The 21,687-nt window shown below is 34.5% G+C and overlaps 1 protein-coding gene across 5 annotated transcripts in view; it reads right to left on the reverse strand.

Moving 5' to 3' along the window:
* Positions 1 to 592: 592 nt before the first annotated feature.
* LOC113049861 (TNF receptor-associated factor 2-like) overlaps positions 593 to 21,687 on the reverse strand; it is a 62,028-nt gene continuing 40,933 nt past the window's right edge. For all 5 annotated transcript variants that reach the window (XM_026212550.1, XM_026212548.1, XM_026212551.1 and 2 more), the window contains 5 exons: positions 21,544 to 21,618; positions 18,643 to 18,996; positions 11,510 to 11,687; positions 10,139 to 10,287; positions 593 to 2,226 (listed from right to left, as the gene is read on the reverse strand). In XM_026212550.1, coding sequence (XP_026068335.1) covers positions 2,008 to 2,226; positions 10,139 to 10,287; positions 11,510 to 11,687; positions 18,643 to 18,996; positions 21,544 to 21,618 — 975 coding nt within the window. In that variant the 3' untranslated portion in view covers positions 593 to 2,007. The remainder of the gene's footprint in view (positions 2,227 to 10,138; positions 10,288 to 11,509; positions 11,688 to 18,642; positions 18,997 to 21,543; positions 21,619 to 21,687) is intronic.

The following is a 21,687-nucleotide window of genomic DNA, read 5'->3' on the forward strand; positions in this document are numbered from 1 at the left end:
GTTCGGGGAACAGACACAGTCTCTATAGTGTGATATCTAGGTGAAAGAGTCTCTATGTGCTGAGAATTAACTGACCTCTGTGACGGGAGGCAGCTAGCAGACGGTCGGTTTAGCCAGTCTGTCTGCTTCCTGACCTGGGCCCCAGTTAGTCAAGTATAAACACTAAGACTATGTGCCATATTTCTAGACAGAAGAGTGGCGCCACCCCAGGAGGGATGAAGACCATCTCTTTTAAACAGGTCAGGTAATGTAATGAAAAAGTAACTCTAAAATGCTCCCCCATGCCTCACATAAATGGTCTACATGGGTGAAGCTCAGCTCTATTGTTACTCATGTATATTAATTTTTGTTTATTTCATTTTGGTTCCTTAAGATTTTATTCATGCACATCAAGTTATTTCAATTCGATCTCCTTGTAATAATGTAGTTGGAGCATTTGTCTCTGTAGTTGAGAGAAAATCAGTTGTTTTATTTTTAATGGACCTGATACCCAAAAAGTTTTTCTTTTACCAGATTCAGTGTGAATTACGTAGCATTGCCATGTCCTAAATTTTTTACTCAAGACTAGGACTGGATAAAATATTCATAACTCTTTAGAGAACATATCATAAGCAGTTTATTGATGTTACAAATTGATATATAGCATTTCAAACAAATCATAGACACCACTGAATATATAAGAGTCATTAGATACTGAACACGACACTGTTCATATGACAGGAAAAGAAACAAGCAATTTTGCCACACATTGTATTACAGCTCGCTAGTACGGTGTAAATTCATGCTAATAAAACATTGATATCTAAACAAATACTAAAAATACTCACTTTAAGGATTTGCTATATAATTGATAGATAAAAAACAAATCAATACATGACAGCTGAATAGTAAATAATTTGATTTTAAAAAGTGTAACATATTTATCAGATTTTTTTTCTCACATTTTTCTTTTTCCTCTTTTCCACCAAAACAACTATGTTTCCAATATTAAAAGTAACAATTATTTGGAGTGTTATCTACCAGCAGCAGGATTTATACTGCATCTAATTCACCCTTTGAATCATAAGACATGCTAACCTAGTGTATAATGATGTTACAGAAAAATTCTGGTACCTTTTATAAGGGTTTGAAGCGAATTAAACATCTATATCTCTTAAACCATGAAGCCATTTAATGCTCAAGCCCAAACAAAAAGCCGGACCCAAGATCAGATGATGTTTACAAATGGGCCAGTTATTAAGTGAATCGAAGCACTGGTTAATCGAGATTTATTTTCAGTCCTGCTAAGGTTTCGGTCTTGTAAATATTGCAGCCTTGTGCACATGCTGTATCCAAGAGCTTGTTTAAAAGAACAATCAACACAATAATTCATTCCTATAAGCTGATTGATTTACACAGCGTTTCTAATAGGTTTCACAGGTTCTGGTGACTTAGATAGCTATTTATATACTTACACTATACTTCTAGCAAAAGTGTTCAAGCCTCTAAATGTGCTCAAAGATGTATTTAGCATCCTGATGAAATCCCATATTTAACAGCATGATAAATACTGCTACAAGTACAGTAAATGCATAAAACTGCCAAACCTTAAGGTCACGTAACATAAGTTATATTTTTGTATTGTATACAATACTAAATGTAGGTATTGTTAAATTATTCAAATATAATGTGTACTAATGTGTATTATATAAATATGTATTATAATAAATATATATTGTGTTTTAAACATTGAGTTATACCAAAATAGTGCAATTACAGGAGTGGAAGTCTGAGCACATCCACTCCATACATGCACATATTAATATTGCTATAATTGAGTTTATATTTCTCCAAATAAATCAATATATAAATATAATGTTATAATTTATCTAATACTTAAAATTGTTTGGCTTCCGCAGCTGAGATATAATAATAATAATAATAATAATAATAATAATAATAATAATATTATTAATAATAATAATAATAATATCATAAATTATTATTATTATGAGTAATTCCAGAGCTTTATAAGCCAGTGAGGTCAACTATGGCTTTAATAAATATGGTGTCATCTCTCAGATATGAGCTTTTGCCTGCCAGCTTGGCTAGAGGGCAGAAGAGAGGACAACCACTGGCTATGTTCATCTCACTGATGGGTCTCTGGAAGGATGTGGAGCTCACGTCAGGCCTAAAGGCATCAATGATGTGCTCTCTGTTGTTCTGGTCCAACAACATCAATGTCACCTGGAAGGAAAGAACAGGAGAGTGACAGGAACTACAAGCCATATAATGTCAAAGACGATCACAGCACTCCCACTTCTGCTTTGCTCCTGCTATGCCGGCTGTACATGTGGCAGAAAAAAATATGCTTATGTATGTGGTGTGACACTTCACATACTTAAAAAATAATGGTAAATTAAGCACAATTATAAATGTAGTTAACCAAAAACCAAACCCTACCCATAGCATTAACCCTATAGCAAGAGCATGTAGTTATATTAAATACATGTAGTAAATGTGGTAACCCAGAATACTAAGCCTTACTTAAAGTAGGTGGCCAGCGGTGGTAACTGTAATTCAGTCGCGTGTTAAAATCATTTGCGAAACTACCGCCAGGTGGCGCAAAGGGAAAGATTGCGAAAAATGAATGTAATTGAAAAATGAGATAAAAGAAGGAAGTAAAACAACAATAACATTATGATATAACATTGTAACATTTAAAATATATATATATATATATTTTTTTTACAATTTGTTAATTTTTAAAATGTAGGATAGTCTTAGACTACAGTCTACTAAACAAGAATTAAAAGAAGACCTTAACACAAAGGATCATATGCATGCTATTTTTATTAAACAGTAAATAAATATAAGGCATATATATATATATATATATATATATATATATATATATATATATATATATATATACATATATACATATATACATATATACATATACATATACATATATATATATATATATATATACATATATATATATATATATATATATATATATATATATATATATAATATAAGCTAAATGTTTTCATTTCATTTTCATTTCGATTCATTCTTGGTTTAAAAAAATCTTCAGGTTCCAAATGCAGAGCGAAATGGGAACGGTCCAGCATTTAGCAATAATTGGTATTAACTCTGTTATTATTCTTGATTTTTCAAACTACCAGCATTTTTGAATTATGCCTTATGTGTGACCAAAAATTAAGTATTATTTGTTTCAGCTGTTTGATTGTGCTGGTGCCTCGCGCACATATTCACTGGTAACAGCAGTCGTTCACCAGACATTCGGCGTGAGCACTTTGACATATTGTTAATTATGATTTTTTTTTTCATCAATACTGAAACGCACACAGCCTATTTACCTCACATATAATAGTTAAGCTTCAAATGGGCAACATCACAAATATGGAAACGTTTGATTTCTCCCGATTGAGAAAGCCCAAGCTTACCTTATGCTTAGCTTTAAATTATGATTATTATTATTATTATTATTATTATTTATTACTAAGCCTATATTATTATATACTGCAATATATTTATCCACTAGAATAATATATTTTTAATTATTGTTTTGTTCTGATAAATTTGTTAAATTTAAAGGATTTGTTGTAAAATATTTTCTAATAGCCTATTTTTTTCCTCTCACAAACTCAGATTTATTTTTTAGCGTTTAAAAAAAAAACATGCAGCAAACGAAAATAGGTGATTGATCCGTTAAAATGAAACCTATACAAGACTCATATATTTTTTTCCTCTGACAAACTTAATTTATTTTTTAGCTTGTTTAAAAAAAAATAAAATAAAGAAAACATTCAGCAAATGAAAATAGGCGATTAATCCGTTACTCTTGGTTAACAGTAATTATAATTATTTTACTTCAGAAAAGAGCCTGGGACTAATCTAGGTTATCCATGTTTTTTTTTTTTTTCATTGCATCTGAAAATGACTCATTAATGTTCATTACATTCACTTCACGCGATCTGGCGCAGATCAGCCTCCAGCAAAGCTCAGCTGTGGACGATTTAAAAATGTTTGATATAAAGCAGTGGTTCTCAACCCGCGGCCAGTCATGAATTCAAATGCGGCCTGCACCACATGCTGAATAAAAAAATTAAAAAAAACTTGTAATTTGTAATTTGTTTACATCAATTAAAAATAAATTATGCTACAAATGAAATATAAGCTATATCCTAATGTTTTTATGTGATTTTTTTTTCTTCATATATTATTTTCAGACGAGCACTGGCATTAGCATTTAACGAATACATACAAGCGCGCACTTGGGCAGAATTCAATTCAAATAGTCATCAACAGCCATTAGGTAAATTGCCTTTAAGGTAAAATTGCGCATCAGAATGGACAAATTAGTTTTTTAAGGGAGAAAAAAAAAAAGAAATTCAAAAAATGCCAGCGAATGAACATGTACAAACTGTGACTAGTCGCAGTATCCGTAGCCTATTGAAGGAGAAGTGCTGGATTTTTTTTTTTTTTTTTGCCCCGCAACTCACTTGAAGTTCAGATAAATGGAAACACCATACACTATGTAACAATCCTTAGGCTAATTGAAGAAATGTGTCAAAATATCTCAAGAGAGAACCTCATATTATTAAATTCAATTTTTTGCTTTCCATATTTGGATCAAAATAGGCTACATTTGTGACCGCACATTTTCTGAAATGTTGCGCGTCAGGTCATGCAAGCATGCATCTTAAAGCCTCTGTCAAACTTTCTGCGTCCGCGAGTCCGCTATGGACCGCTATGTAGGCGTGACGTAAAAATCGTCATTGGAGAGTGTGTGCCGTGGCTCTGAGCAGACGACCGCGCGGACAGGTGCGCGTGGTCAGTAGGCTTCAAAAGCAAAATTGCACATGTGCAGGCAGAGTGAAGAAGCTCATTGCTACTCAAACCTGTGCAATCCGTCAATAAAAGAATATAAAGACAGTCAGATGTGCAATAATTCTGGGCAATTGCAGAGCGGATCATCAACCATATAAATTGAAGAAGTCTGTGTCCGCTCTGGCCGTGTACGCATCCGGATTGCTCATGCGGAAAGTATAACACAGGCCTTACAATCGCAACTTCTTTGTGTTACTCCTTTCAAGCTGAATCTCACAAAATTGGTCAGCTGCCAACAGCATCAGGTGTTTTATTTATGGGGAGCAGAATTGTTTATTTCAATGAATGTAATAGATTATATATCATAATAGTTAGGCTATAATATTATATAATATTATTTGTATTGCTGACGTAATATGTAAATTATATGCGTAGACTTGCGCTTAGACCATAGTGCTGTCCGCTGGAAAAAAAGGTTGAGAACCACTGATATAAAGGTTGCTGTCCCATTTTATACAGGAATTGTTCATTTAAAAAAATCTAATTATATTGTTAGTTCTAATTATATTGTTAACACAAGTTCATTTAGAACTTTTTTTTTTACTTATAAACTCCTTGAGAAAAAGTTAAAGTTAGTTTAATAGTTTTTAAATTCAAGTTTTAAAAAAAGGTTTTAATTGCTTAATTTTTTAAATTAATAATATGTTATCATGTTTATTCTTGTAAAAAATACGTGTTTATTCTTTAGGAAAACAAGGGAAAAAATAAGGGACAATCCGAATATTTGTTTTGCTTTACCTATTTATGTAAGCTACAATTATTCAAATAATAATAATAATAATAATAAAATAATGTAGTCTGAGTAATTTTGACCATTATAGAATTGTGACTTTAAAGATTAGTCATTTAGGTGGTAAAAATACTGTGAAATTAATAATGGCATGGATTTTAGAGCATAACAACTGAAGGTTTATGAAACATTAGCCAATTAAGCATTTTTTTAAACAACAGAAGTTAAAATTGTGAACTAAAATATTATTTCAATCATAGAGCATGTGAATAAATAAAATGCATAATTTTCATAACATTTCACTATTCATAAAATGCATAACGTTTCTGGTGTTTGGATTTGTACTTCAATATAATTAGCTCCAAGTTTAAGAATAGTCCTAGACTAGTTTCTCTCTCTCTCTCTCTCTCTCTCTCTCTCTTTAACAGCATTAGCTCAATGATATACGTCTTCCTTCCGTTAGAATTTTCCTGCCTTGCTAAATGTTGGGCTCATGATCAATAAGTTCGCCTCAATCTGATTCAGTAAAGTCAAACCGCAGACAGTGAAGCCTCTGAGACCTGCGCGCTTTAAGGCGGGAACAGAGGATTCTGCTTGGTCTTAAAGCCTTCGGCAAACATCCACGATCACAAATAACAATGATTTTCATAAAATAATGATTAATTATTAATTGATGATTTGTTATTATCATTATGGTCTTGTGAAAATAATAATAATATGGGCTGCGAGAAAATTATGAATACAAAGAGTGTTTCATGGCATGTTTCAGCCCAGTAACACACTGTTCCTCAGAGCCAAAACACAGACCGAATTCTGTTCAGCTGGAGGGGGTTGGGTTTTGGATAGTTTTTCATGGCTTGTGGGGGTCGAGATAAAGGTGTGAATTGCTCTTTCATATGGACAGTGTCTTATGAGGCTTTCATTTGCTGAACAGGTTTATATAGGACTGTTGTTTTGCTTATATTCACAGTGCTGGCTCTCTCCGATGAGAGAAATGCAACATTCACACATTACACTATTCCTTTTCGTTTAAAAACATTTCAAGCTTTCTGTAGATATATTATTAATGTACCTATGTGAGACACCACGATGTTATGTTAATTAAAAAATTATACATTCATTATCATGAAAAATTTAAGTGATGAGATGGCGCCTCCCTTGCATTAATGCACATTAATAATTTTTTCACAAACACTTGAATATGAGCTTCTTATCACGAGTAAAATTCATGCCAACAGCCAACATATTTAGCTTGATGGTTGACTGCAAGAGTTGAGCGGAATGTAAGAGTTTGTCTGTTTCTTTTACTGATTATTTTCGGGTTAAAGCATGATTTAAACAGATTCACACTCAATCGCTTTCGCAATAATGTGTTCAAACAAATGTAATCTTACAGTGCTACTACATTATCAGCATGCTATCTGATTTTGAAATCTTGAAGAAGTTAATCGACCTGTTTAGATAAAATAACTGACAAAGATGTTATTTTCATCACAAACAAAATTTTTCGGCAATTAAAGATGTAATTCTTACAATGTTATTAGTTTGGCATGTGATATAGGGAAAAACGTTTACACATAGCTTAAGCCACTTAACATAACATTTCAAACATACTGAAATACTTTATTCACAGAGTGAAGGCGGGGCGTGTTTCTGGTATCAGTGCGCATGGAGGGGAAGTTGTTGCTGCTCATAGACTCTGCTGCGAGTGAGAGAGATGTTTCACCTGACGAAATTAAAACGACCGCGGCTGCACAAGCACAGCACATCCGCCAAAATTCAACCTGCAGCAATGTTCGTTCATCAACTCGCCAAGGTTTACTTTGTAGGTCGCAAGGCAGTAAATAATTCGATAATATGACCACGCAGTCAATACAGATATTTAATAAAAACATTAAAACAAGCAGGGCTGTAAAATAAAACAATAAAAAAACGCATGCCAGGTTTACACCGGACACGAGTGGAACGATCCAACAAAAGACAGCAGAACCCAGTGATGGATACACTGGACACAATCCCCATCAGTGAACTGATGTTCATTCTGTTTATGATGAAATGTTCTGACACTGCCTTCAGATGATTTGACACTATAGTGTGATGTCATCAAGTTTAGACACACTTTTTGCTGTGGGGCACAGATGACAACTCTCGCGTCAGGTGTAGACACAGACAGTGACTGCTCTATTTACAAATAAGTTCTATAAGAAAAAAAAAAATCTAAACCAGAGGCATAACGAGATGGAAATATAAACTAGAAAAAATATTAACAGGCGACTCTGGCTATGTTGCTTGCTTTGCAGCACTTCGACATGTATGTTGGATATAGCTCTACTCCCGTCATAGTCTACACGGATCACAAGCCGCTGTTTTTTTTTAAAATAAAATGTACAACCATAACCAGCGTTTGATGCGTTGGGCGTTAATGGCTCAATGTTATTTTCTTGAGATTCATCACAAGAAAGGAAGCTTCACTCAGAACCTCGTCCTTTTAAGTGTGGGAGTGTTACGGCTTGTGCCTTGTGAGTTTCTTATCTACAATGTCCTGATTTTTCTTTCTTTTTCTGCATCTGAGTTTGATTGCTAGGTCTGCCCCGTGCACCTGCCCGTCGTTGTACACCTGCGACTCATTGTACTCGTTGGTGAACTACGCTATTAAGGACGCTGAAGCGGAGCATGATGGTGTGAGGGAGGAGATTGGAGACTCACCTGCCAACAGCTTGCTTTTCTTTTCTTGTTTTTCTTAATTGGAATTTATGGTTGTTTTTTGTTGTTTTCATATTTTGAAGTGTCTTGTTGTTCGTTTCTGTTTATCATAGATTGGTAACTTTTGTAGAAGTATTTTGGTGTTTATTCCGTTATGATACGTGTTTTCTTAGTTTTGTTTATTTAAATAAATGTTCTAGCCCTTCATTTAGGTCTCACGTATCCTTCTTTATGTTATGCAACCCTTTTCTCTAGGAGTTCTAAAGAGGGGTTCATAGCAAAAATCCATCCGCGTACTTTTAAAAGGACCTCGTCTGACACTGACTCACTGCTGAGCTGCCAGTTTTAATCTGAACAGCTCTTAAAGCTGAGTGGATGGTTAAATGCATGATGGGCTAGTATTAAAAAAAATAGCATCTTTCCAGCATTAAGGTAATAACAGTACTGGTATTTTTTTTTTTAATCATTTTGTTGCAGTAATAAATTTGACTGCTAAATGAATGATAAAGAACTATATTAAAACTTGTTTTGTAAAATTTCTTTGTCATTTGAATATTGATTAATCAGATTTTTTTTTTCTAAAATAAAACTGGGATTATTTTTAGGCCAAATGATATTACCCTACTTTAAAAGAAATTAAAGAAGGTTCCCTTTAAAATTCCTTTAGTTGTCAATTACTAAAGCTTTTTTTTTTTTTTTTTACATCGTGTGAATGTTGTTGATTATAATGAGAGAACTTGAGTTTAATCATGAGGACGTTTTATTCATTCTTTAGAGTTTCAAAGATTTAATCCTGCCGGTTTAATTTGATTTGTTTCTTGTTTTAGGCAAATTAGGCCTAAATAATGGGAACGAAATTATACTGTGCTTCACATTTAAACATGCAACAATTTCTTAATCAGTTTACAGACAAATGTCTTTTTCACAATAGGTTATGTCAAAATAACAGGTAACGAATAACAAAAATGCATGTTGTTTTATTAAAGGAAAAAATATATTTATATTTAAAATATAAATTAAAATGTAGGCATAATATATTAAAATATTGACATTTTGCATATTAATCCATGTAGCCTACCCCCCTAAAATAGGCTACCACTTTTAATGCTCGGATGCAAACTAAACCACAATTTCTTTTGAATAATATAACGCATAATTAATATAATATAAATAATACTGCACACCTTTTAAATGTGTCCAATCTAAAATATGGTTTAATACCATGTAGCTTAGAAAATATAAGCACAGACTCTTTCTCGTTCTATGAAATGCACATAACTTCACAAATACAAAACTTTCATCTGTGAATATTAAATATATTAAATCACAGTGTTTTTCTTTCATTTTCTGTGACTGAAGCAGTCAAATGTAAGACATCAGCAAGGCAAAACTGAGTCTATTTGCGAAAATATGCTTTGATGCGCTTGTTTGATAACTTGTGGTTAAAGCGCCACTCAGCAGTCAAAAGCTGCAAATGCACTTTATACCACCGCCGCTGCGGTACCCGCGGCGGTAAAAGAGGCGTTTTCGATGTCTACTTAGTGTAAAACAACCTCCACCACCTTAATTCTCCATAGTCTGTTGTACATGTAATATTCAATAAAATATATTTATATAAAGTGTAGAGTACAATAGAATAGCTACAACATTCAGTCCCTGCTATAAAAGTCTATAACTCTGCATCCAAACTACACAAGTGGTACTGTAATGCTTTAGTCTGTATCACATCACTAAATAAAAGAAGAAAAGGAAAGAGTCAGTAAAAGCCCAAAAGAGAAAGTAAAATAATAGCTGATCATTTACCTTCTGGCTAAAGGGCCACTTCAGCAAGGCATCATATTTGCCCCTCATGACCACAAAAAATAGAGACAGATGAGTGCCCCGGCCTGTGCCGTCACCATTCAGGTAAAGTCTCAGACACATCTTATACCCATATTTACTGGAGTAGAACGCTAGAAAAAAAAAGGAAAATGGTAAAAGCATGGACAAAATATTACTAAGGTTGACTAAAATGCTAATATGCTACTAAAATCAGCTTTGAACACTGAATGTGAAGAAATCATTCCCTGCAACTCAAAGACTCCCAAATATTTAAAACTGTTTCTCAGATTATTACTTAGTTTTAATGCACTGAACTTTACTTTGACAAAAAAGACAAAAAACATTGAGTTTTTACATGGTTAAATATATAAAAAATAATGATATAGCACAAAAATAATATAAAATACACCAAGATTAATTAAATGGTTTTATAAAATTGAAATTATTTAAGTGGTATAATTATATCACTTATATCAATTTATCAAGTTTATATACACACACACACATTGAAAAGCTGAGTTGGGTAATATTCTCGAAAATCTACTTGAAACAATAATAATGTAAAACATTACTAAAACTTAAAATAGTGGTTTATATTTTGAAATATTAAAATGTAATTTATTTTTGATGGCAAAGCTGAATTTTCAGCAGCCATTTCTCCAGTCTTCAGTGTCACAAGACCCTTCAGAAATTATAATTGTATGCTGATTTGAGGCTCAATTAACAAATTATATTCTTATCTATGTTGAAATAGTGATGTGCTGCTTAGTATTATTCTGGAAACTCTCATGTAATGTCATAATATAAAAAAAACCCAACTTGTGTCGTTTATGTTTTTCAGTAAATGTCAGATTATTTAGAGACCACAGGGCTCTTGAATGACACTACAAAAGTGAAAGTTAGATATTCTGGAAATAAGAGAAAATCCAAATATCATAAAAGGACCATGACTAGTCAAGTACATAACCTTCACTTAAGATTGAAAAAATTTCCAACTCAAGGCACTGTACCACAAAGGGTCAAGGTCCTCAGAATGAAACGTTGTACTTCCAGTTTATAAAATGTAAAGTATTTTGTATTGACTTAATTCAAATTAAATTAAATATAAATTCAATCATCAGCATGTGATAACAGTGTTGAATTTTTTTTTACAATTATATTATTATATCGATTATTTTCATATAATCCTCCTTTGGTCATAAAAATAAATAATTAAATACATATTTACAATAACACATAGAAATTTTAAAATACCAATAATAAACAGAATCGACTAAAGGCAGGAAATGTTGTCAATCAAGCTTAACCCTGTATTGAACCTGCAACAGTCCTTTAATTTGATTTTAGCCTTACCAGGTGAGAACATGGCAGGTGCCCGGCCCCCCACTGCGTCTTGTCTGCGACGAGAGAAGTCTGCAATTTTCCAAATGAAAACTCCATCGTATGTACAAAACTGCAGCTCCCGCAAGGACTGTTCAGATTCTGCTAACTGCAGATCTCGCATGGTTAAAGTCCGTTCTAGCTGTCGCACCTTTAAGAGTCACCAAACACAAATGAGAAACATGGTTAAGAAACTGCCAAACAGAAATGTTGTTGTAATAATGTAGTTAGATACTTGCATTTAAAGGAAATATATACACAATCCTTTATGCTGTGTGTTTTAGATTTAAAGGGGTCATATAATGCAATTAAAATTTTTCCTTTCTCTTTGGAGTGTTACAAGCTCTTGGTGCATGTAGAAGATCTGTAAAGTTGCAAAGACTAAAGTCTCAGATCCAAGACACGCCCCCACATGTCTACGTCACGATATGGAAATATTTGCTTAATGCTGCCCAATTGTTCACACAAAGAAAGAAGGCGTGGTTTCAGTAACTGCAGTAAGTGTTAAAGCAGCCATGTCAGGGAGATGCTGTGTGTTATCTAGGCGATAGTAAAAGCACTTGATTTGGCCTTCCGAAAGTACTGTAGATGCAGTAAGGAATCTTTAAGGGTGCTTTCACACTAGCACTTTTGGTGCGCACCCGGGTTTGATTGACGTCAGAGTTAAGTTAGTTTGGATAATGTGAACACTGTCTTCCATACTCGGATGGTCTGTGGGAACGCTTCATGTGAACTCTGGTACGGTTCGCTGCTTATGTGAATGCAATCGTACCAAATCACGGAAGTGAACCGCGTTTAATGACAAATTATTTGATGAAAATGTGTTTGTGTGTGTGTTTCACTCACTTTCCTGATGAGTGTGACTGATGCGCTGCAAGCAGAGAGCTGTACATCTCATTTGTGTTCATCTTCAACGTTCTTTAGAGCATTTTCAGTACATTCGTAAGACAGACGCAAGCGCCGTTATGTACCGAAGCTTTATAAACGAAACGAACAGTTCAAAAACGTAATACATAAAAGTGCAGAGAGTAATGTTCGGACTTAAATATTATAATATGAACAAAGTCCAGCGGGGGCAGGGGGAGGGGGAGCAACCGAACTCGGGTTCGGACCAGGCAAGTGAACCAAGTCTGAAAGCACCCTAAGATTACTTACAACAGAACACCAACGCATTTTATGGACAATCGTTTTGTGAAAAAAAGGAGAGGAGGTAATTCTGACTTTGCTAAGGCAATCTGGCATTTCTTAATCACCTACTCTAAGTATGTTTTGTTATTAGTTTAAGTATCTGTTATTGAATGTTTATATGGAGTTTTGCACGTTGCGTTTATGTGCACGCGTGTGTGTGTGAGAGAGAGAAAGGGTCACGCAGTGGAGTCAGCTGTCTTAACCTCGTGTGGCTTGTGTACTGCAAACACATACAAGCTTCATCACTGTGTCTGTCACGCGACTCGGTTCCCCTTTCAAGCTTGAACTGATAGTAAAACTAAGGACATTATTAACTGTCATTATATTTATTCTGAAAGGAGAAGCTTGCGATTATGGAAAGGGGAGTTACATTTCCGACGAGTGCTTGAGGTGTTCGACCAGTCACAATGCACTGCACAATGCACAATGCAATGAGTCAGTTGGCCAATCAGAGCAGATTGCGCTTGTCGTAAGGAGAGGCTTTGTAGAAAACTACATGTTTGAGAGAAGCTGGGCATAGAGAAAAAATATGTTTTTTGAACATTAAAGTGTCAACATATTCTGTTACACCAAATACACAAAATAATGATCTTTAAAAAAGCATCATATGACTCCTTTAAGAAAGTTTGTGAAACTGGTATCGACAAATTATCTTTTGCTCAGTGCCGTCTGATTCTACAATTATTACCATTGTAATAATCACCAAATTAAATTGATCACCAAGATGTTTTCAACTTTAAACCATTACTTTGGCTAAAATACGAGTATATTCTAGACACGTTATTATTTTTATTGTGAACAAGTCATCTCTTCTATATCGGGAAATTTACAATCAAAAAAAAGTTCTAAATAAGTATGTCTGTGGATTTTGATGTGAGAGGACAACAGGGAATTTGTTTCTTACAGTTACAGATTTGTTTCTTATAAACAAGCAGCCCTTCACATTACATTTTGTGGTATGGGTAGGACAATAACTGATTGACTGGATGACTTGTGGTCATTTGGACTCTTATTCACCCATTCACTGCAAAGGATCCACCCATTCGTGAACAAGTAATGTAAAGCTAAATTTCGCAAAATCTGTTCCGATGAAGAAACAAAAACTTCTATAACTTGGATGGCCTAATCGGGAGTCAATTTTCAGAAATTTGAATTGTTTAATGAACTATTCCTTTAATGGATGATTTCTGTCACCATTTAATTGTCAGAATTTTCATTTTAATCAACTCTTTTAACTCAATTAACTGATGAGTTATTAGAAAGTCTTGAATGGTCTCGACTTAAAATCCCATGTGAATGAAGACTCATGGCAGAGACAGCGGAGGCTCTTCTGCTGGAGGAGGAAAAACGTGCTTCTGTTTCACAAATCAAAGCAAGTCTTGCTAACAACTCTTTATAGCAGCTTTTTTATTTATTTATTTAATACAAACTGACTTTCAAAGCTATTAAATCAGAAGGATGTTTTACACTGTTTACACACCTCCTTGCTGTTTCAAACCTGTATGACTTCGTTCTTTCCATGGAAAATGCAGAACTGTGTCCCACCCAAATGTAACACACCGACGCTTAAGGGAAAAATACCACTAGGAATATAGTATAAAGCATAAAGAAACAATTTTTTTTTCAGCTTTTTACCTGTAAAAGTTTCATAGTAGTACCTTAAGGATACATATTAATAATCTAAGGCACCAATATGCACTTTTTAGGTGCATCTGTTGCACATTTATCTAAAAGGGATGTTTGAATATTCATATAATGAATAATATTGAATATAATAAGATTTATAAAAATAAAAAAAACTAAAAAAACAAGGCATTTAAAATGACTTAAATTGAAATTATTCACTGAAAATCTATTAAGTGATATAATCCATCAGTTTATGATACAAGCGTGAAAATTGGCATGAGCAGTCTCCATGGGTCAATTGACAAGAAAATTGTCAGAGCCACTTGAAATTTCAAGATGGCGGCCCTTTTTCAAGATGGCCACCACCTTAGTGGAGCAATTAGGCTTAAGAAATCATTTAGTTGGTGATACAAGCATGAAAATTGTCATGAGCTGTCTCAAAGGGTCATTTGACAAGAAACCGCCCACAGCAACATAAAATTTCAAGATGGCGGCAATTTTTCTGGATTACTACCGCCCGCCATAGGGATCTTTAAATTATACATTTTCTCATAGAAATCTATTGGGTTCCTCAAAAGACTCTGTCAAGAGAGGTAGTTTGACTGTGTTTTGTCTGACTTCTCACCCATGATCTGTCCAGTTTGGTAAAGCCTGTCAGAAGTTGCCTCCCACCGGCATAGTTCTCAGGGTTCACTGAGGTACACAAGCGCCCTTACCACAACAAGGTAACAGTCACAAGGGATTTTTTTTTTAAACTAACAGTTATTAAATTCAAGTCAGTTAGTCAAATTAATACTGAGAGGTGGGGAAACAAAAATAAGATTAATAAACAGTTGTGGTGCTGAATGGACAGTGCACCAAACAAAAAAGTGAGCAATGACTAATACTGAATGTCAATAAGAAAAGATCCAGAGGCAACAGCAACTCTGGCTGACACAGCCATGGAACCATGGCAAACAGAAAGTATCTCAAACAATACTAATGAACTAAACTGAAAATGTCACAGTTATAGTCTGATGACAAAATAAAACATGATGCGCCGATGTGGCGAGGGGAAGCCGAGCCATAGGCCTACACCAGAAAACATAGAGGACTTACACTGGGAAAAGAAACATGCAAATACAGTAGGTTCTAGCAGGGGCAACTACATAGGCATGTGCAACTGAGTCCATATCTGAAGCACTTGAACCTTCCAGTACATGCCTTGTTGTACCCACATTTGGTCAATTCCCAACAGCAGGTGGAAGTGGAGTCCAGAAGCCTTTCCACTCTTCGTCCTTTTTAACCCATCCCCAGTCGGAAAGGCTCGGCATTTGTGGATGTCACTTCAATGCACACGTATCCACCCATCTAAGAAGCATGTTTGGCATACTCTTTGAGTGCTGCTTGAGTTGGTGGGACAAAGTCATATTGTCTTTGCTTTCTGGCAAAGAGATCAAGCCTGGCCTCATTCACAGTGGTGACATCGCTGGACCTGTCATACATTATCACAGGGGTAGGCAAGTTCGGTCCTAGAGAGCCACAGTCCTGCACAGTTCAGCTCCAACCCTGAAAAAAAACTCACCTGCCTGTACCTTAGTAATCCTGAATGGATTGATGAGCTTGTTCAGGTGTGTTTGATTAGGGTTGAAGCTGAACTCTGTAGGTCTGCGGCTCTCTAGGACCATATTGCCTACCCCTGCATTAGCACAACAAATCTCTTCAAAGAGAATGATATTCTGCTCCGTTTCTTGTCAATGTGTTTTCTATGTCATCACCTTCATCTAGTCGGGTTGGACTAAGTAAGATTGGCAGAGCATTGATCTTATGAAATAATGGAAAATTTCTTGCAGTGGTATCATAATCAGTATCAATCAATCAATCACCTTTATTTATATAGTGCTTTAAACAAAATACATTGCGCCAAAGCACTGAACAACATTCATTTGGAAAACAGTGTCTCAATAATGCAAAATGATAGTTAAAGGCAGTTCATCATTGAATTCAGTTATGTCATCTCTGTTCAGTTGAAATAGTGTCTGTTTTTATTTTCAATCAAGTCAATGATATCGCTGTAGATGAAGTGTAAGTGAGTGTATACGAGTATGATCGTGCTCTCTGTTGAATAAACTTGGATGAATGAGTTTTTCCTTGGTGTCCTGCTGACAAATGAAACATCTGTCCCAGTTAGTTTTCTCAACTGTTATGATGGCTTCTGCCATGTCAGCAGCAAATGTATAGGCAGAGGCAGAGGGTTTATCCTTTTACCACCTTTTACGAAGCACTTTGTTGTATGGGATACAACTAAGTTCATGCCTTATAACCCTACTCTTAGTCCGATCGTTCATCCAATGCCATTTATATCCCGTGCGACCTGTCCACCATCTGGTTAACTAAAACCCCATTAACCTTGGCTCGGCTCTCCCGCGCTGACAAAACCTGTCAATTCAGGTGCAGCTATCTAACTGTTTTGGGGTAGATAAGACTGCATTTGGGATACTAACTTTACAATTAGCTGACATTGAACCCCACTCTGAGTTTAACAGCAGTGATATATCACCAGTGTGCCCTGGTAGTGCAGATATTCACTCTTGTATAATCTATCTATAATCAACAAATTAACACAACTGTATTTTGATGCATTAAAAGTTGTTCTTTAGTATAATATAAAATAAAATGACACCATATCATCCTTAAAGCTGCGGTAGGGAACTTTTGACACTCTAGCGGTTAATAAACAGAACTGCTTGTGTCTTGCGGAAGAACATCGTAGCCGGAACTACTTCTCTCTGTTTATGTCTATGAAGAATCACAAAGGTACTGGGTTACTCCGCCGCGGTACCCCAGAAGCAATCTAAAATAGTCCGAATATAAACACTTATTATAGGTGCACCCTAGTGATTCAGGACAAGCTAAAAACACAGTTTGGAAAATGGATTCATGGTGTACTCGCTTATTATATACATTTTTCTACATTTTGAACACAAACAAAGTTACGGAACGCAGCTCTGATTGGTTGATTTCTTACCGGGAGCGGTCAGTAACTGCAAATGGCAATGGGACCACTGGAAGGAGCCAGAGGAGCTTGATTTTTTTCACAGATTATCTGTCTCATATTCTACTGTTAGGACATAATGACAGGATTAACAAATATGTAAAAAAATATATTTACAAAAGTCACCTACTGCAGCTTTAATGAAAAAACAAAAAAACAATACATTTCTATTGGAAAATTTATCTTTTGAGGATCCAGGGGTCGGCCATCTTGAAAATAGAAATTTCAAGTGGTTAAGAGTGTTTTCTTGTCAAGCAACCCTTAGAGACTGCTCATACCAATTTGCATGCTTATGTCACTAACTAAACAATTATATTGCTTAACTGCTCCATTTAGGTGGTGGTAATCTTGAAAAATGGCCGCCATCTTGGAATTTCAAGTAGCTGTAGGTGGCTTATTGTCAAGTGACCCAAAGAGACTGCCCATGCCAATTTTCATGCTTGTATCAACAAATAAACCAGTACTATATCACTTAACTGCTCCACTAAGGTGTCAGCCATCTTGACAAATGGGCGCCATCTTGAAATTTCAAGTGGCTCGGACAATTTTCTTGTCAAGTGACCCATGGAGACTGCTCATGGCAATTTTCATGCTTGTATCATAAACTGAACGATTCTGCCAAACATAAGCACTTAGCCGCTCCACTATTACTCATATCATAGTTTCAGAAGTTGTAAAGAACACTTATCACTGTATGTTGCTCTGTTATTTTTGGAGATCTGCCCCCTTTCACTTTTATTATTACTGAAAGTTAAAGTGTACATGGTTTCATACTACATGGGGTAGAGTAAAAAATGACAGACAAATTTGTGTAAACTATCCCCTGAAGTGAAATGTTACACCACACTCTCAGAGAAAAAAAAAAGGTACAAAAGTTGTAACTGGGGAGGTACCTTTTCAAAAGGCACACCTTTGTACCTAAACAGTACATATTGGTACTTTAAAGATACAAGTACCTAAAGTGAACATATTAGTAGCTAAAAGGTACAAAAGTGTACCTTTTGTAAAGGTACAACCCCAGAGACGCTTTTGTACCTTTTTTTCTGAGAGTGCAGCTTATCATAAAACAAGATCAGTCAATACGTCATAATATGTTACCTGTTAGGTGAGAGCCTTGCATCATGCTCTGACACAAAGCAGAGCATCAAAACCATCTCTGCTGTCCGATAGAAAAAAAATCCTATAAATCCAACTTAGCAAACGTTTTATATAAACTATTTAAGTGCATTATTTTCTAGGTACAAAGTGTATGTAGTACCTTGTTTGACAAGCTTTCTATCTTTTCCTGGTCTAACCGATGTTGACGGGATAGTGCCTCCAGGGTGAGGGCCGATCGCTCCACCTCCCTGTTCAACACACACACTATGTTCTCCAATGCTGTGACTTTCTGCTGTACACCAGGACCGCCTCCTCTTCCTGCATTATGGCCAGCAGCATGAGCCCCCAATGGAGATGCATCTTCAGGTCCACGATACAATCCCAGTCCAGAATCTTCCTGCCACTCTCCTGTCCCCTCTGCCCGCTGGCGCACAGAGGACAGCACGGCTAGCATGAGACGCAAATGTTCCGTCATGCTGGTCTGCTCATGCTCCTGCTGCTTACCACTGTCAACCTATACAAAAAATACTTACATTAACACCATATTAAAAAGGGTTGCATACAATTATATAAAATCATTTCTTTGATGTTAAAAGTATTTATTAATTTATGTTGAAAAATGTCCTGTGGTTACCAAGTGAAAGAAAGGGTTAAACACATAATTGAAGACACTATTAACACACAATTATCATTATTAACTAGTTGCTTATTAGCATGCTTCTTGAAAATCAACTGATTTTAACAGTTGCTATATAATAATTAAAAGCTTTTGTTAATGTTGCTGCTACTGAGATGTGATTTGGGTAAGAATTGGAGGCAGGTTTGGTTGAATGGGTAGGTTTATGATTTGATTAGGGGGTCAACTGTGTACAGGGATCAATCTGATTACTATAAGGGAACATTCATTTATATGTAATATAAACACATTATAAATGAACAATGATTTTTTTGATAAATGAACAATAATTTTCTGGTTTGTGTTATTCTGTTAATGTACGATTCAAGGAATATTCTGTTTAATGTTTTACAGTAGGATTCTAATATAAGTGCTGAGACAATAAAAACCATAAGGCACTCAAATTACAATGTGATTTATGTCTTTAACAAACATTTAGGTAAACTTAAATAACCACCCTTTACACAAATGTTGTTACAGCAGCTAAAAGTCTAATGCCCATAAAGGCACTGAATGATTAATAAACATTTATAAACATTTAAAAATATATAAATAATTTACATTAAAATAAAAAATATTTATTAAAAAATGATTTGTAAAGATGTGTAAATAGTAGAAGTCTACACAACAAACGAAGAACCATTATAAGGCATTTACAGACTTTAAGAGTTTATAAGTATTATATTTAAACTAATAGTTTGGAAGTACTAAAAAATAACTAATTAAGCTATTTTTTTCACAACATTTGTAAATGTAAAAAAGAGCATTAGGTAATATGTGGACTGAAGTTGAATGAAATTTCTTAGCATTCAAAAGTACATTAAAACTTGTAATCATTTTATAAATTTCGATAAAATAATTTGTAGATTTTTGAAAGTGCTTGATCATAATAATTTAGCATTTTATGATATTTGTAAGCATTTACATAATAAAATGATATAAATAATTATATGTTAATCATTAGGTAATGTTTAATAAGTTCTTTGGTCAAATAACAAACACATTAGCCAGTAAATTACCATTAAGAGATCAAGGACTTTTTCAAAAACACCTGTAAATTCATTTTAATTTACCGGTATGAGAAGTTGTAACATTACCGACATCTACTCTGGACCATTTCAAAGCCATTGAAAAAAAAAAAAAAAGAAAAAAAAAAAAAACTTATGCAAATGACGTATTTACTCTGTGCTGTGTAGTTCAGTCTAATATGATGTCTCTGGGCCAAAAGCTCTGCATGAATATGAATGTTAGACAAATATTATCAACAAAAACACTGACCGCATATATTCCTCCACGTTTACAAACACAACACCAGGAGGTGAAGCCGTTTAGAGGTAATTTCTGGTTAATGATGTCACAGAATTTACCTGTAATTTGAAACTGATATATAAATGGTACTTTACCTAAAAAAGAGAGCATCATTGCCTGTGTGAACAGTGCATTTTTGTATTTACCAGTAAAGTCGTTCTGAAAATGTTATGGCAATTTACTGGTATTACTGTGTGAAAGGGGCTATTATCTAATATTTCTAGCTATTTACATTTACATTTATTCATTTAGCAGATGCTTTTATCCAAAGCGACTTGCAAATGAGGACAGTGGAAGCAATCAAAAACAACAAAAAGAGCAATGATATATAAGTGCTATAACAAGTCTCAGTTAGGTTAACACAGTACACGTAGCATGGGCTTTAAAAAAATTTAATAAATAAAAAGAAAACCGATAGAATAAAAAAAAAATATCATATTAAATTAAATTCTTAAGCTATTTGAATATATAATAATCACTGTTGGGTAGGCTTAGTTACTCAAAAAAGTAATCCGCTATAATGACTAGTTCTTTAAAATTTTAATTTGATTAAATAAGTTATCAAACCTAAAAAACACTACAAAGAGAAACTATAGTTCTTAACTGAATATTAACTGAAAAAAATACATAAGTAATCTATTATTTTTATTTTTGTGAAGTTACCTAACACCAGTTCCTTACCTTACTTAGTTTTTTCATCTATAAAGTATTTCCCCTAATGATTCACTTTGCAAATTACAAATTAAGGTAATGCACACATTTAATACCTAGCAATGTCATTGAGTTTAGGACTTTTCTAACCCACACTCCAGACTATTTAATTAGTTTGGTTCTATTCTAAAAAATAATGCGAAAGCAAAGCATGAACTGAAAGACACAAACAGATGCCATAGTTCTAAGTATTGTGACCAAATTATTTCAAGGCTTTTGAAACTTATGAAGCATTTCAGAACAGCTAACAGAGAGTAACAAAACACCACAAATGAAATAAAATACTTTCTGTAGACCTTTGAGCAATAATTTCTTGCCTTAGTTTTATTCTGAACTTAACTACATTCATAAGAAACAAATACACACCACCGCCCTGCAGCCAATTTCACTGAACTGGCATGCTGACTTAGACTTTGCACAAGACTTGATGTGCTCTTGAAACTGAAAAAAAGGAGGGGAAAATCAGAGGGAAAAAAGTCAACACATGATTATGACAACAAATAATTAAAA

The sequence above is a fragment of the Carassius auratus genome, chromosome 30 (genome assembly GCF_003368295.1).
Source record: "Carassius auratus strain Wakin chromosome 30, ASM336829v1, whole genome shotgun sequence".
NCBI classification, from domain to species: domain Eukaryota; kingdom Metazoa; phylum Chordata; class Actinopteri; order Cypriniformes; family Cyprinidae; genus Carassius; species Carassius auratus.